The 15,732-nt window shown below is 35.4% G+C and overlaps 2 protein-coding genes across 7 annotated transcripts in view; both read left to right on the top strand.

Annotated features, from left to right (window-relative positions):
- LOC116337136 (bifunctional glutamate/proline--tRNA ligase) overlaps positions 1–3,573 on the top strand; it is a 6,716-nt gene extending 3,143 nt beyond the window's left edge. Inside the window, exons 6-11 of one of the 4 annotated variants that reach the window (XM_031761479.1) lie at positions 13–47; positions 240–857; positions 1,416–1,780; positions 1,900–2,390; positions 2,455–2,754; positions 2,818–3,573. In XM_031761479.1, the coding sequence (XP_031617339.1) occupies positions 13–47; positions 240–857; positions 1,416–1,780; positions 1,900–2,390; positions 2,455–2,754; positions 2,818–3,491 (2,483 nt within the window). In that variant the 3' untranslated portion in view covers positions 3,492–3,573. Of the gene's footprint in view, positions 1–12; positions 858–1,415; positions 1,781–1,899; positions 2,391–2,454; positions 2,755–2,817 lie in introns of all 4 variants that reach the window. The other 3 variants (XM_031761481.1, XM_031761480.1, XM_031761478.1) reach the window with 3 other exon arrangements.
- Positions 3,574–4,141: 568 nt separating this feature from the next.
- LOC116336998 (leucine-rich repeats and immunoglobulin-like domains protein 2) lies at positions 4,142–14,796 on the top strand. Of its 3 annotated transcripts, none has more exons than XM_031761268.1 (9): positions 4,142–4,439; positions 7,459–8,921; positions 9,240–9,524; positions 9,685–9,828; positions 10,086–10,235; positions 10,459–11,165; positions 11,249–11,842; positions 12,159–12,437; positions 12,507–14,796. In XM_031761268.1, exons 2-9 carry the CDS (start codon positions 8,368–8,370, stop codon positions 13,685–13,687), a joined length of 3,894 nt encoding a protein of 1,297 aa, XP_031617128.1. In that variant the 5' UTR covers positions 4,142–4,439; positions 7,459–8,367; the 3' UTR covers positions 13,688–14,796. The 3 variants fall into 3 exon arrangements, with proteins under 3 accessions (XP_031617128.1, XP_031617130.1, XP_031617129.1); XM_031761269.1 differs by lacking the exon at positions 4,142–4,439 and adding an exon at positions 4,561–4,576; XM_031761270.1 differs by lacking the exon at positions 10,086–10,235.
- The last annotated feature ends 936 nt before the right edge of the window (positions 14,797–15,732 follow it).

Raw genomic sequence — 15,732 nt, 5'->3', positions numbered from 1 at the left:
AAACGGGCAAAGATTGGACACCGAACGCTGCCCCAGTGACAAATGCAGCCCCAGTGAAAACAGAATCATCGTCAGTTTCGGGTGATTTGAACGACCAAATTACAAAACAGGGAAATCTCGTTCGTGACCTCAAATCCAAAAAGGCTGACAAATCACAAATCGACGCAGCTGTAAAGACGTTGTTGGCACTAAAAGCCGATTATAAAACCCAAACGGGCAAAGATTGGACACCAAATGCTGCCCCAGTGAAAACCGAACCATCACCAGCTTCGGGCGACTTGAACGACCAAATTACAAAACAGGGAAATCTCGTTCGTGATCTCAAGTCCAAAAAGGCAAACAAAGCCGAAGTCGATGCTGCGGTAAAAACTTTGTTGGCACTTAAAGCCGAATTCAAAGCGCAAACTGGAGCTGATTGGTTGCCAGGAGCAATTGCCCCAGAAGTCAAGCCAATTGCTGTAGCTACACAAGCACAAGCTGGTGATATTGTTCAAAAAATTGTGAGCCAAGGTGATTTGGTGAGAGATTTGAAAACAAAGAAAGCCGATAAATCGAAAATTGATGCTGAAGTAAAAACGTTGCTTGCTTTGAAAGCGGGATACAAAGCTCAAACTGGTCAAGAATACAAACCAGGCGCAACAGCACCAGTAACCAGTGCTCCACCACCGTCTACTCAAAATAATGCTAGCCAATTGAATGGAAAAATCGCTGCCCAAGGCAATGCTGTACGTGATTTGAAAGCACAAAAAGCTGACAAATCAAAAATTGACGCTGAGGTGAAAACACTATTGGCATTGAAAACAGAATACAAGACATTGACAGGAAACGATTGGAAACCTGATGCCGCTGCAAACGCTGTAAGTTTTTAATTATTTTTTCTTCACTTTCACTCCATTCGAACCGTCATACTTTATTCGTAACACACATAAACAAATAACACTTGTGCAGTCATCATTCCACGTGTCTGTTGTAGTTGTAGTGGTGATGTTCTGTATTCATTTGACAGTTGGTATTCGATGTGAGAAAGAGACAAATAGATTGACGGGTAAAAGTAAATCGCGTCTGATTTCAATATGAAAGTTGCATTAATCAATGCTTTAATTCATGTGCGTATGCGTGGCACATTAGTGAATTTGATGTTTGATAGATAACACATATTTTGGTTAGTGTTGAATTTCTTCAAAGCATTTTTTTTCGAGAATTTAATTTTTGTAATGTTTGTGAATAGATTTGTTTTGAACATAATTTCTTTACTGTAAAAATGCATTGTCTTTGCAAAAAATGCATACTTCATAATGTTCAATTGATTTTCTATGCAAATTTTCGATTCAATATTTTTTGATAATTGTTTTTCAAATAGTTTTAGAATAAATGGTGTTTGAAAATGCTAAATCTACACATTTTTTACGTTACAGAAAGCAACGTCAACTCCACCGACCACAATGGAACAACCACCATCAAATGATGCTACACAATTGAATGCTCAAATAGCTGAACAAGGCAATACTGTGCGCGTGTTGAAAGAACAAAAGGCCGACAAAGCGAAAATCGATGCTGAAGTTAAAACACTATTGGATTTAAAGGGCAAGTATAAGGCGTTGACGGGTCAAGATTGGAAACCAGAAGGTGATGCTGGTAAAACACCACGCTCAAAGGCTCCAAAACCAGCAAAAGAGGCCAAACCAAAACCGGCCGAAAAAGAGAAACCAGCCGATGGTGGAGTGAAAAAAGTAACGCGTTTAGGCTTGGAGGCAACGAAAGAAGAAAATTTACCCGAATGGTATTCATAAGGAGCAATTCACTTAAAAATTGCCTTTCTATTATTAATTATTTCTTATTGATTATTTGCCGACTATTTTAAATTAATTGTATTCTTTTCTTTTGTGATTCTCCCCTTAGGTATTCGCAGGTATTAACCAAAGCTGAACTCATCGAATATTATGACGTGAGTGGTTGTTATATTTTGCGCGATTGGTCATTTGCAATTTGGAAAGTCATTCAACGCTGGTTTACCGATGAGATCGACAAATTGGGCGTAAAAGAAGTGTATTTCCCAATGTTTGTATCGAAAGCGGCGTTAGAAAAAGAAAAAGCACATATCGCTGACTTTAGTCCGGAAGTTGCATGGGTCACAAAATCGGGTGATTCGGATTTGGCTGAACCAGTTGCGATACGTCCTACATCCGAAACGGTTATGTATCCTACCTTTGCCAAATGGATTCAATCCTATCGGGATCTTCCAATCAAAATCAATCAATGGAGCAACGTTGTGCGGTGGGAATTCAAGCATCCGCAGCCATTCTTGCGAACACGAGAATTTTTATGGCAAGAGGGACACACTGCCTATGAAAAGAAAGAAGACGCTGATGCTGAAGTTCTTACCATTTTGGGTAAAAAATCAAAATACAAATTCAAATTGAATGCGAATTTCTAAATTTCGTTGTTTTTTTTCAGATCTTTATTCGCGTATTTACTCAGAACTATTGGCTGTGCCCACAATGAAGGGAAGAAAAACTACAAAAGAAAAGTTTGCCGGTGGAGACTATACGACAACTGTTGAAGCCTACATTTCAGCAAGTGGAAGAGCCATTCAAGGCGGCACAAGTCATCATTTGGGTCAGAACTTCTCGAAAATGTTTGAAATCATCTACACAGATCCAGAAACAAAAGAGAAGAAATATGTATACCAGAACTCATGGGGTCTAACAACACGTACGATTGGTGTTATGATTATGATTCACGGCGACAATAAAGGTAACATTAAAATACCATTCATATTGATCACAAGCGAATTGCTTATTTATTCTTGATTCATAGGTCTTGTTTTGCCGCCAAATGTGGCTTCGATTCAAGCCATCATTGTGCCATGCGGTTTGACAGTCAATACCAAACCAGAGGAGAAAGAAGAGCTGTTGGCCAACTGCAAATCACTGCAAGCGACTTTGAAAGCAGCTCAAGTTCGTGTTGACGGAGATTATCGCGATAATTACTCACCCGGCTGGAAATTCAATCACTGGGAATTAAAAGGTGTACCAATTCGCATTGAACTCGGCCCGAAAGATATGAAGGCAAAACAATTGGTTGCAGTTCGACGTGATACTGGAGAAAAACTAACGATTCAATTGAGCGAAGTGTCAACGAAAATTCCAGCTTTGCTTAAACAAATCCACAGTGACATGTTTAACAAGGCAAAGAAGGAATTCGACGAACATATCGATATTGTTCACAACTGGAGTGATTTTGTTGGTGGATTGTCAAAGAAGAGTTTACTTTTGACCCCATTCTGTGGAGATGAAACCTGCGAAAAACACATCAAAGACAATAGCGCCAATAATGAAGCCGATACCGAAGTTGGTGCATTGGCAATGGGTGCAAAATCATTGTGCATACCGTTTGATCAACCAAAATCAATCGAAGCGAACACAAAATGCATCAATCCGAATTGCACACTCAAACCATCAGCCTATACTCTTTTCGGCAGAAGCTATTAAAATTTCGCATTTGGTTTTGATTAAACACTTTTATCAACTTTTATTTCCTTTACAATAAATCAATTTTGTTTTACTTTATCAATGTTGAAATAAACATTTTATAAAATAAAATTCGACGAAGAGTTTTTTTTATCTTTGCTGTCTTTTAGATTTTTGTGAACTCTTCCTTCGTTTGATTGATTCTGAGAAGATATGTGCGTCTGTCCATTTTTCCTGCCTCAAAAAAAAATGAACAATTTCTATAAAAAATACAATTTTCTCAAGTAACAATTGAAAATGCATTACCAGTATCCATTTGACTTGGTGTTTTATTATGTACGGTTTTCAGTTGACAATTCACGATATGTTCTAACTACATCGATAGAAGTGCATTTCAACTTCAAATTGAATTTATTGATTTCGTAGAAGTAAAATCTTCTTATTAAGAGATGGCGCTTTTATCGCGTCACAATTTGTTTCATTGAACGCACCCACACCATCGCAGAACTTGATTGACACTTTGTGCACTGCACAGTGCTGAAAGAGCGAGAGCGAGAGAGAGTGAGATATTCACGTAAACATTTATGTGTATGTATTCGTATGTGGTTGTTATGTAGCGTATTCAAGGCACACGAGCAGAGAGTTCAACTGAGAGAGTAAGAAAAACAAAACTATTCGGTGCTTTACTATTTCAGTCAAGTCAGTATTTCTCGTCGTACCAGTATAGCTGTCGTGTGGTATCGAAAGATACGTGAAAGAGAGAAGAAAATAAGATATATATACATATAAATTGTATAAATCGTGCAATTGTTTTTATTTTGCAAATAATCGTATAAATTTGGCATTTTTTGTGTAATCAAAAGTATCCATTTGAATGTTTATGTTGATTAAGTGGCAGTGAAATAAATGTCAAAAATGTGATGGATTGATTTGGTTGGTCCGTAGTGAAAAATCAATAAAATTCAAAATGTAAGATTCAAAATATAATACATATATTCACCATAATGTGCGAAAAACAACAACAAGAATCTATTTCGAAACTCGTGATATGTGTTTTATGTGGACAGTTTATTTTAAGTTCTAAGTCGTAAAAAGTGGTCTCATTTGTAATTTTCTGCGTAGACGGAACATAAGAACACATTATTTTTTCTTCTTTTCATTCAGATAAAAATATAATTATGGTTACAAGTTGTTTCATTAAAAGTCCAAATGTCTCTTATGAACGCATATTAATTCATAGGTTTTTACTACTAGGAAGTGTGTGTGTGTGTCTCTGTGTGTTTATCTGTTCTTATTTATTGATTTTTTTGCCTATATTCATTCTATTCAATTCGTTATCATATAGAAATTGAAAATATCATTGCATTTTTGTTGACATTCAACGGCAAAATGAAAAATTATAAAAATAAAAATATAATACGTGGATGATATTTGTTTATCGCTAACGACAAAAGTGTTGAAGTTTATGAGTTTTATGATTTGTTTGAAGTGCATGAAGAGAGAAAGATAGAGAATTTATGTATAAGCTGTGTCATTACTTTTATTATTTTTCCGTTCTGTATTCACTTTGATAATGTCTCAAACCGAGAATACGACACGTTTCCTTTAAGCGCGCGATAAACATGGCATTTGTTTGCACGTTAAAAAAGGGCATTGCACAATAGTGTGATCAGCAAATAATTGGAAACGTGTTGAAAAAAAGTGTAGTTGTTTGTAAATATTGTGGAAAAAAGAGGTTCTTGTTGTTCTTGCTCCTCCGAATGATAAAAAAGAAAAGAAAAACACATTTGCAGCGTTTTTTCTCTGATTGGCTATCGTTTTCTTCGAAACTCAAGTGTGTTGAATTTATCAGATGCACAACAAACTGAATGAAGAAAAAAAAAACAACAACCAAATATTATTATACAGAATAAAGGAGCGGAAAAAAGTACGGAGCGCGCAACATAATGTGCATACAAAAAAGCCCACAGACTTGCTGTACAGCCAAACAAAGTGCATATAAGAATTCCATAAATCCTATCCACCAAACAGCCAAATGGTTGTTTCTGTGCTGTGCTATGTGTCTTTTTTCTTTATTCTCTTTAACTTCTTTCATTTCGTAAGCAATGAACGGCTTTTTTCGTCTCTCATTTAAGTACAGAATGCAGCGTAATTGTATGTGTTTCACACTTTGAACAATTCACAACAGCTTTGAAAATCAAGTAGACATGCAAGCGACGTTTTTTGTTGTTGTTTTTCTTCGCTTCTTCCTTTATTCTCTTTCTCTCGTCGTTGCTGTTGTCGTCCGATCTTATTTCGTGTGATTTTTATATTTATGTATTTCATTTTGGTCGGTTCGCTCTTCTCAAATATATCCAATGGAAACGAGGTAGCGCGCACGCTCAAGCTCACGTTGGTTGTGAATCTCTGCCTCGCATTTGTATCTGTACGTGTTGATCCTACTCGAATCTTCTATACTTGAAATGAAACCAACAGTCGATCGGTTTGGTCGTATATAGTCAGCAAAGCTGAACATTTTGTTTTGTTGTTTTTTTCCTTCTTTTTTTTTGCTGTTGTTTGCCGAGATGAAGCAAAGAAAACGAAGAGAAAAAAAACACATTCATCGGCATTTTGTGTGTAGGTACGACGGTTATATCAAGATTTTGGTACAAAGCATACATATGTATACACAATATATCGGATCGTTTATTATTTTCACACTTGGTGCTCGATTTCCGATGCAAAGATGGAATGGCAAAGGAATGGTCGCAAAGGGAATGATGCAGAAAGCATAACAAGCACACATGTTTCCATTAAACACTCTTTTTTTGACTTGAATAATGCACACCATCGATTCGGTTTCAATTGACTCTTTTTGGTTCTGTTGCCTTCAATTTGGTACTTTTGCCCATCTTTTTTGTGAGCATTTCATGCGGGATTCCATCCGCAGCAATGGAACAGCAAACAAAATCACCATATAAAATCTGTGGGTTTCTCTTCTTCTATTTCACTTCTTTGCTGCTGCTGCTGCTGCTGTTGCTGATGTGATCGTTTCCATATATTCTGCTCTACGCTATGCTGTATTCTCCACAAACGTGTATATGAGACGATCTGGCTAACGAACAACAAAAAAAGACCATTTTACGCCTTCACATCATTCGTGTGTATTTTCTACAATCGTATTTCATGTGATTTATTCAATGAAAGACAGAAGAAAAAAAACATTGTATATATCTATATAGGTATAACTCGAATTAAATAAATGATCGCCTTTGCTCTTGCGACTCAAGCATTGATTCTGTCCGTTGTTTATGCGTTTCAGTTGTGTGGTGTGAATATTTCTCGATTTTTTTTTTATTTCCAACATTTTCTTCGTCTTCTCTTTTTTTCTCATTTCATTTGCCTTGAATGTGCTTTTTTTCTTCTCGATAAGCAGGTATCCGATTCGATCGTTTTTCGTTTAGTATTTTCTTTTCTTCATTGAAATAGATTTATGTGTTCCTTTATTCTCTTCTCGTATTTTTTTTCTTCTTCTTCTTCTTACGGAAAGGACAAAAAAAATACATTTATTTTTTCACACAAAGCGATTTAACACAGAAAATGTTCATTTGTTATTGCTTCTCTGCATCTTGATGCTGCTGCACTCCAACACACGACCATAACACGAACACATTCACAAGAGAATTCGTTCCGAGGTTTTGTTATTATTATTCCGTTTTAATAAAAGAAGAATACCAATTCAAAGGAGAAACTCAAAATGAGAAGTGACTATTGAAAGAGACTATTGAATTCGAAGCATGAATAGAACACTTCATTTTTATTAGGATTTTGATCTTTTTCTCGTAATTTTATTCATTCGACTCCGAAGAAAAGAATGAAGAGAAGAAAAAAAAGAAAGAATCATCTTCAAAAATAAATTTAAATAAATTTCGTCTCCTTTTTTACACGTATACCAATTTATATTATTTTTTTTAATCATTTCGTTTCGGTTTTTTTTTCTCTCTTTCAGTTGACGAAGTTGGAAATTAACACAACGAGTGCATCGGTGTGTGTACCCATTACAACCATGCATTGAAGCGAACGTTGAATGGATATCGTGTTTTATTGTGCCATATTTTCAAATGTATTTCGATTTTGAGATAAACAAAATAGCCGACAGTGAAATATTGTGGTAGAATAATTGAACGACAACAACGCTCACACACATAAAAAAATACAATACACACCTCGGATTCAGCCATTGCCGTACATTTCAAAACGAATCACTCATTCAATGTTCAAACGGCCATCGATTAACACATAAAACTGCAACACACTGTGCGCGATTTTATTTTTGCAGAACAAAAAATTATTTATCCGTATAATAAGAGTGCATCGTTCAGAGTGAAAAAAAAACGAACAATTGCAGAAAACATAAATAAATTTTCTTTTTCGCTTGAAGAAAAATTTCGTTGTGGAAATATCAGTGAGTGCGAAACGATCAAAGCGTAATTTGAAAGAATATATTACATTTAATGCAGTTTGCAATTCGGTTGAGTGAAACAAAAACAAAAAACGAATATAAGAATAAAAAAAACGAAGAGACGAACAAGCACACGCGAGATAGAGAAAATTAAATTCTTTACCACAAAAGACGTTTTAAAAGTGTGTGTGTATAATTGAGGAGAAGTGTTCATTTTAATTATATAATTACATATTAGGGATCGCGATGCGGGAAGCCATGGAAGCTGTTACTCGAAGTGTGAAATAAGAAATCAACGAAAATTCCGACAATACTTTTACACCGTTGTCTCCTTCTTTCACTCATTTTCGACGAAACGATACGCGGAGAGACGTGTGATTCACAGGAGAACAGCAGCAGAAGAAAAAAACACCACAGCACGAAGAGCAAGAAGAAAGAAAAATACAATATTCGAAAATGAGAAAGCAATTTCGTTGGCATATTCTGGCAATTATTTTATTATGCATTTGTCTTCCATTGGGTTTGTGTGACAAAAACGGTCATCGAAATGATCGAAAAGCATCATCGGCAACGGTTGCATCGGCAAACGATCGAAATATTCGAATGCCAAAACAAGGCATACCACTTCGTGATGATAGCGATTATGAACGAAACGAAGAACATTCAACGGGCGATGACGATTACGACGATGACGAATATGATGATGGCGAATCAGCGGTGAATAATGAAAAAGGCGAAAACAACAATGAAAACGATGTACAACAATCGCCCGAAATCGTAGAACAAGCACAAAGCGCACGAACGCAAATTATACAACGACCAAAAGAGCTAACCGACACTGAAATTGCTGCATTGTCACAGCCTGTAACACCAAACGTAGACGCAACGGCACCAGCAACGCTCACAACTGAAATGTGTCCGAAAGAATGCTCTTGCTTAGACGATTTCATGACCTGCACACGGCCACATTTGAAGCATTTACCTAAAGTGCCACAATTCATGCAATCACTGTACGTTGTTGTTGCTCTTTTTTTTTCTTCTTTCATTTAATTGCTTCACAGCTCGTTCTTTTTATCTCTTTTTGTTTCCACGTTTATTCTTTATTCTCTTGTTTCCTTTTGCCTTTTTTTCGTCTTTCTCTCTTTTTCTCTCGTTTGGCCTTTTTCAATCGGTTCGAACCTTTTTCTTTCTTTTCTTTTTTTTCCTTTCAAATAAGAATATCACGTATCTTATGCAATGATCGCGCGTTCTTTTTTTTCCTTCTTCTCAACTATTACTTGTATATATTCAATAATGTGTTTCTTTTAATATTTTGTGTGTTGCAACAGGGAGATTCGACAAAATAATTTCAATGCAGCGAGATGTGAGCAGAGCATTCGCAATTTGCCAAATCTTGTCAATTTAACACTGAAAGGAAACGAATTGGAACGTATACCAATTTTGCGCGGTTTAATTTCGTTGGAAAAACTCGATTTGGCGAACAATGAAATCCGTGAAATTACAATGGCAGCATTGCAAGCATTACCGGCATTAAAGCATTTAGACTTGAGTCGTAATATGATTCATGCCATTGGATTGAATTCATTCCCAAAGGAAAATCGCATCCAGAAATTGTAAGTACATTATTTTCTTCGTCGGATTTGTTTTCGTTGTGTTTATTTGTACAAGCAGATTCTATTTAAGCAGAGCGGCATTTTTCTATGCATAAATAAATCATACTGCAAAATGTGCTTCGTTGTAAATTTTAATCCAAATCGATTTGTTTGTTGACAGATTTCTGAATAACAATCAAATTACGACGCTTGATCGACGTGCATTGGAGCCATTAGTTCAACTAAACGAGTTGAAAGTAAACAAAAATCGTATCAGTGAACTGCCAGTCGGTCTGTTCGCCAAGCTTAAGGAGCTCAAAAAACTGTAAGTACTCACTTCTCGGTCTCTTTCATTTGCGGCTGACAAACGGCGACACTTTTTTTTTGCTCTCTTCATTTTCACTGTAAACGTACACACGCGTGTGTCGCACATTTGTTTGAGCTGTTATTACGTTCATGTCAACGGTTTTGTTTTGATTTGTTTTATTTATATTTTTCGCATTTGTTTTTTTTTCTTCTCTTTCTTTTTTTTTGTTTGGTTTTCCGTTTGGGTGTCGATTGAATTGTAAATAACACATATAGCTCGTTGAATGCAAACGAGTTGCGAGCAAATAATCTTCAGTATGGAACGTTCAGCAATTTGACCGCTTTAACAAGTTTAAAACTACGTAATAATTATATTGATGAATTGATTACCGGAGTTTTTCATGGTCTCGACAATTTAAGTTTGTTGTAAGTTTATTTAATTTAAACCGTTTTTATTTTGTTGTTATTATCGTTTCTTTACTTGCGAGCAATTTTTGTTCTTTTCGCAAAATACGCTTTTCTTCGTATTCGAGTTTATTTGTTATTTATCGATTTCAAATAAATTTAAGCGTTTCATTTAGTCAAGTAAACAAAAGCATATATGCAACAATGTAACTGATTTTGTTATTTATTTCGTTTGCGAATTTAGGGATTTGGCAAACAATCATTTAACGAAAATCGAAAAAGGCGGATTACTCAACATAACAGCACTATCGAAATTGAATCTATCGAATAATTCGATTCAATCGATTGGAAAGGATTGCTGGGAATTTACGCAGCGCATCACACATTTGGATTTATCGGAAAATCAATTGAGCGAAATAAATGCCGGAAGTTTTGATAAATTAAGCAAATTAAAGATTCTCGATTTGCGCGCAAATCGAATTGCGACCATTGGAGCGATGAATGCAACGTATAACTTGGTATCGCTCGATTTAAGTCACAATTTTATTTCAGCAACAATTGAAGATTCCTTCGGGCCATTTGCATCGCTCACCAAATTGGACACATTCAATTTAAATAATAACAATATAAAAGCGATCAATAAAAATGCCTTTCTTGGCCTCAGCAATTTGACGCAGCTTGATTTAAGCAACAATAACATCACAACCATACAAGATGGTGCATTTGATCAGCGATCAACGCCATCACTTCAGCATTTGGACATCAATAGCACCGAATTGATATGTGATTGTCATGCGTTATGGTTTTATTTTTGGGCAAAAAATACTCAATCGTTCGGCGGAAAGAAACAGTCTGGCGAACGAAAGAATAGCATTGATCTACGATGTGCATTCCCATTTTCGTTGCGAAATAAAAGATTTCTTCAATTACACAAAGACAATTTGACATGCCGTAAGTGTTGATGAAGGTTTTTTTTTTTTGCTTAGATTTCAATTTGATTTTTTTTCTCCTTTTTTCAATTGAATGATATATAGATGATATACCAAAACCGCAAATGGTCGACGAACCAAAAAATCCGATTTTGGCAATCAAAGGAAAAAACCTTACAATTGAATGTACCGCATTCGTAACGGTTGGTACAAACATAGTATTTACATGGAAGCACGACAATATTGATATTGATCCGGCACTGGTTGAAACAAAAACACGGCGCAAGGATGAGAATCGAGTACGGGTGAGAGAACGATTCGTTGAACGACGCAGTGAACCGAATCGAACGCCAAATCGGATTAATGTGAGCGCACCAAAAGTGCCGCTCACCAGTTCATCGGTGTCAAAAAAATGGAACAACGACGATGAGTATGAGGGCGACGATGAAGACACCGGAAGTGAATTTGAAGAAAATGAATTCGATGCAGAATCAGATTTTGATGGAGACAGAGACAGTATTGATGAAGTTTATGCAACGGTTGAAGACATTGAAGCGGCCATTCCAATTAACAGCACGGTGGCCACTTCACGGTTGAACCTAACGAACGTTGATCCGAAGACAGCGGGACGGTATCAATGCATCGCATCGAATGAATACGGAAAAGCTTATTCACAGAAATTCAAAGTGACCGTTGCATGTAAGTGTATACATTTAGTTAGGCCGTACGATATTTCGAAACATTTTTCCGCATTCAAAGTCAAATCAATTTAAGTATTTTCGAAAAAAAAAATCGGAAATTTTTCCCAATCAAGAACATAGATGATGACGTAAAAAATTTTAGGGGGGGGGGGGGGGGTTGATGGCAAAATTCCGGAGGGAAAATCGTTTTTTGAAATGAGGATAAAATCGTTTTTTTTTTTGGAAGTCACTTTTTTGGCGAAAATTTCGGAAATATTTTTTTTATCCACGACATGTCACAATTTTGCTAAAAATTTCACAATTTTATCTTGCAGCATTTCCGATTTTCACCAAACGGCCCACAAATGTAACCGTTAGAACATCGGAAACAGTTCGTTTGGATTGTGCGGTTGACGGTGATCCAAAACCTCAGGTGTATTGGCAATTTAACTTTGGAAATGATTTTCCGGCGGCACGTGAACGTCGTATGCGTATTTCGGAAAATGACGATTCATTTATCATCGATAATGCAAAATCAATTGATCAAGGAACATATACATGCACCGCAGAAAACTCAGCCGGACTTATCACGGCACATGTCACCGTTCAAATAAGTAAGTTTTTCACCGTACCTCCGATTTTAATGCATCAACTATATATAATTCCTGTTTTTATTCCAACAGTCGAACCATTAATCTACATAAAACCCATGGAGCACAAGGATGTTGTTGTTGGCGAGTACACAATATTGGAATGTTCGAACAGTGTACAAACGTTGTCCGATATTCGTTGGTTCAAGAATAGCAAGCCAATTTCGGCATCAGAAAGCCGATATTTGCTTACCAAAGAGAATCAATTGCTCATCATCGATAAAACAATCGAACACGATGCTGGACTGTATACATGCGAATTCTCCAACACTTTGGGTATCGAAAAGTCGTTAATTCAATTGAAAGTTCGAACTGAGCCGGCCAATGACGCAGGCGGTTACACTCACGACGAAATCACGGCTATCATAATAATAACTGTGGTTTGTTGTGCTATTGGTACATCGATTATATGGATTGTGGTCATCTATCAGACGAAAAAGGACAATGGTTGTGGTCCAGACGACACAATCGATCGCAACAATGGCAATGAAATCGAAAATCACTTAACCAAAAAGAGCATTTTGAAATCGGTATCGATGCTTCCAAAAGGCGACGAAAAACCCGTTCAAGCCATGCGAACCGCCACCATATCACGTTGTCACGGTGTATTGAGAAGCAATAGTGGCAGCAGTTGTGGTCACAGCAGTTTGGGTGTAAGTGATGATATTTTTCGGCGCTACAAAGACGATTGTTCAATGAGCAATACGCCGTTGCAACCCCATCGTAATGGAACTGACACAGAAGAAGATGATCCGAATAATGATCACGAAGCATTGCTTGGTACGACTTATTTCGAAAATCGATATCCAAAATCAGTTAAGTGTTCCGACAACGATAGTTTCGTTGTTCAAATGGACGATGGTGTCGATGGAAACAGCAGTCAACACGATACGAGCGCTGGAAATACAACAACAGCTGAATGTGGTGATTTTGATGACGGTCAACATTCGTCGACGAAAACAAAAATCTCCACATCACTGTCAAGCAGTTGCCATTCCATACCGGCTCTTCCACTCAATTCATCGCACGAATTCGATTTGAATCGTTCACATTACAATGATTCAATTGCATCGTCCAGCATAAATAGCCCATTCACGAGCAATGTGAATGTGAATTCGGTGCCAAACAACAAACCAGTCATCCATCCGGTTCCGAAACCAAAACCAACCATTCAAACCAATAAATTGAATGAACTGATGACAACGTTCAAGTAAATCAATTTCGTGTATCAATTGTGAATGTCTAGTCTTGCTCATCCTTACAAAAATTCTCGAAAGAATTTATGTGACAACAAAACATTTTTAAACTATTATTATTGTGTAGAATTGTGTTTGAATGCACACATTTTCTTGTGCGTATGTGTGTGTATATGCGTGTGCTTCGTATTTATTATTATAAATAATAGTTGGAACGCTAAACACACGTTCTAGTTCGATGGTGAACGAAAAGAACACATTTTCACCAATCGTTTCAATAGTATTAGAAAGCAAAACTAAATAATTAACCGATAAATTATTATTATTTCTCTGTTAGTGCAAACGACGAGTTTTAAAACAGTATACTACGTATATACCACCACCACCACCCAAAAACAAATCCATCTATAGCTATATAGTGCATTTTAGATGCTCACACATACAGACAAATCAATGCATAAAAGTATATTTATCGAACATTTTTCTCGATATGTTAAATCAAAACAGACATTTTTTTTTCGGATTTGCCATACAGAAAATAAATATGTTAGAATTAAGACGGATTTATGGAATAATGAGCATCAGATAAAAAGTGCATTAATTTTATTCAATTCGACAAACGGTCCATGTGAACGAAATGAAAAAAAAAGAAGAAATATTTAGCAAAATTTTAAAATTAGTGAATCGTAGCAATGATTTATTCGTAGTAGTTTTTTTGATATATTACTCCGATGAACACACGAACATAAACCACTAATTATGTAACTTTTTGGATATTTTCTTTTCTTTTCGTACTGATTTCTTCAGTTCAATTTCGTATTGGTTAGAAATTTAGTTAAAACGAAAAGTGCGAAGAGACTACAACAAACGAAACATCTGTGATAATTATGATGTATTTTACTATTTTAATTCATTTTTTTAAAAAATATTATTGTTTTATTTTCTTATTTTGACAACAACAAAAAACTGGACAAAAATCAAAGTTCATTTTTAGCCATTTGTGAAGTCACAAAGAAAGCGCGATTCAAACAAAATATAACCAAAAATTAACAAATTAACGTGAAAAATAATTGTACAAACAAAAATTGTAGCGATTAGTAAAAAGTAAATTGGATAAAACAACAAAATATGCAGCTAATTTATTGCAGTTTCTTGTTTTTTTATTTAAAGACACTACTGCCCAGAGACGGGATATTGAAATTAAGTTTTTTTTTTTGTTTTTCTTGAATATGGAAGGAAATCTTCAATTTCAGAATTTTTTTTGAAAAAATCATGACTATGCGAAATGTAAGACGTAGAGAAAAAAAATCAGTTTTCAAAGGCGATTCTTATTTTAAAATCTGAACCGAAAGTTATCTGAAGAATTTTAATTCTTTTTTCATGAATTTTTTTTTGATTTTGACAATTCTGATTTCTTACTTGTTCGGTATACTAATCGGATTTTTTTATTAACAAGTTTATCTTTAGGAATCGCCTTCATGGCAAAACTGAACCTTTTTTCTCTCTGTGTGGAAAATCAATTTTCCATTATTTTGTTTTTCATTACCTCCACCCCAAAATGAACTTTTATTACAATTTTTAGCTCAATTAAACAAAAGACAGTCAATGGATCAGTAGAGGGTCAATGGAAAAAAAGTTCTGTTTATTATTTTCAATTGGTATTTTTTTTGTCGTTGTTTTGTCTTTATAAGATTCATAATAAAGAAAAAAATTAATAAGTGATTCACCACACGGTTGAATTTGATGGACAATAGACAACAATAAAACTCGAATATACTATTGAATTTAAACAAAACAAATAATATTAACTAAATTTTCCATATCATTTTTCGATGTAATTTCTCGATAAAATTTTTAAGGAGAATAATTCTATGTGTAAAACAACAAAGACAACAAAAAGTCAACTACCAAACCAATTTGTTCGTATCGAAAATGTTTCAATGAAAAAATATAAGAGAAATAAAAGTTGAAATGAAATAAAAACAAAAAAAATTGAATTTATTCTTAAAATACCCATATAACATATGTCCATAAAGTCTTGACAGTAAATTCAGGCGTTTATT

The sequence above is a fragment of the Contarinia nasturtii genome, unplaced genomic scaffold (assembly GCF_009176525.2).
Source record: "Contarinia nasturtii isolate CC-2019 unplaced genomic scaffold, AAFC_CNas_1.1 Cnas_scaffold_220, whole genome shotgun sequence".
NCBI classification, from domain to species: Eukaryota; Metazoa; Arthropoda; class Insecta; order Diptera; family Cecidomyiidae; genus Contarinia; species Contarinia nasturtii.
Note: the sequence above shows the minus strand (reverse complement) of the source record. Positions and strands in the feature narration are given on the sequence as shown.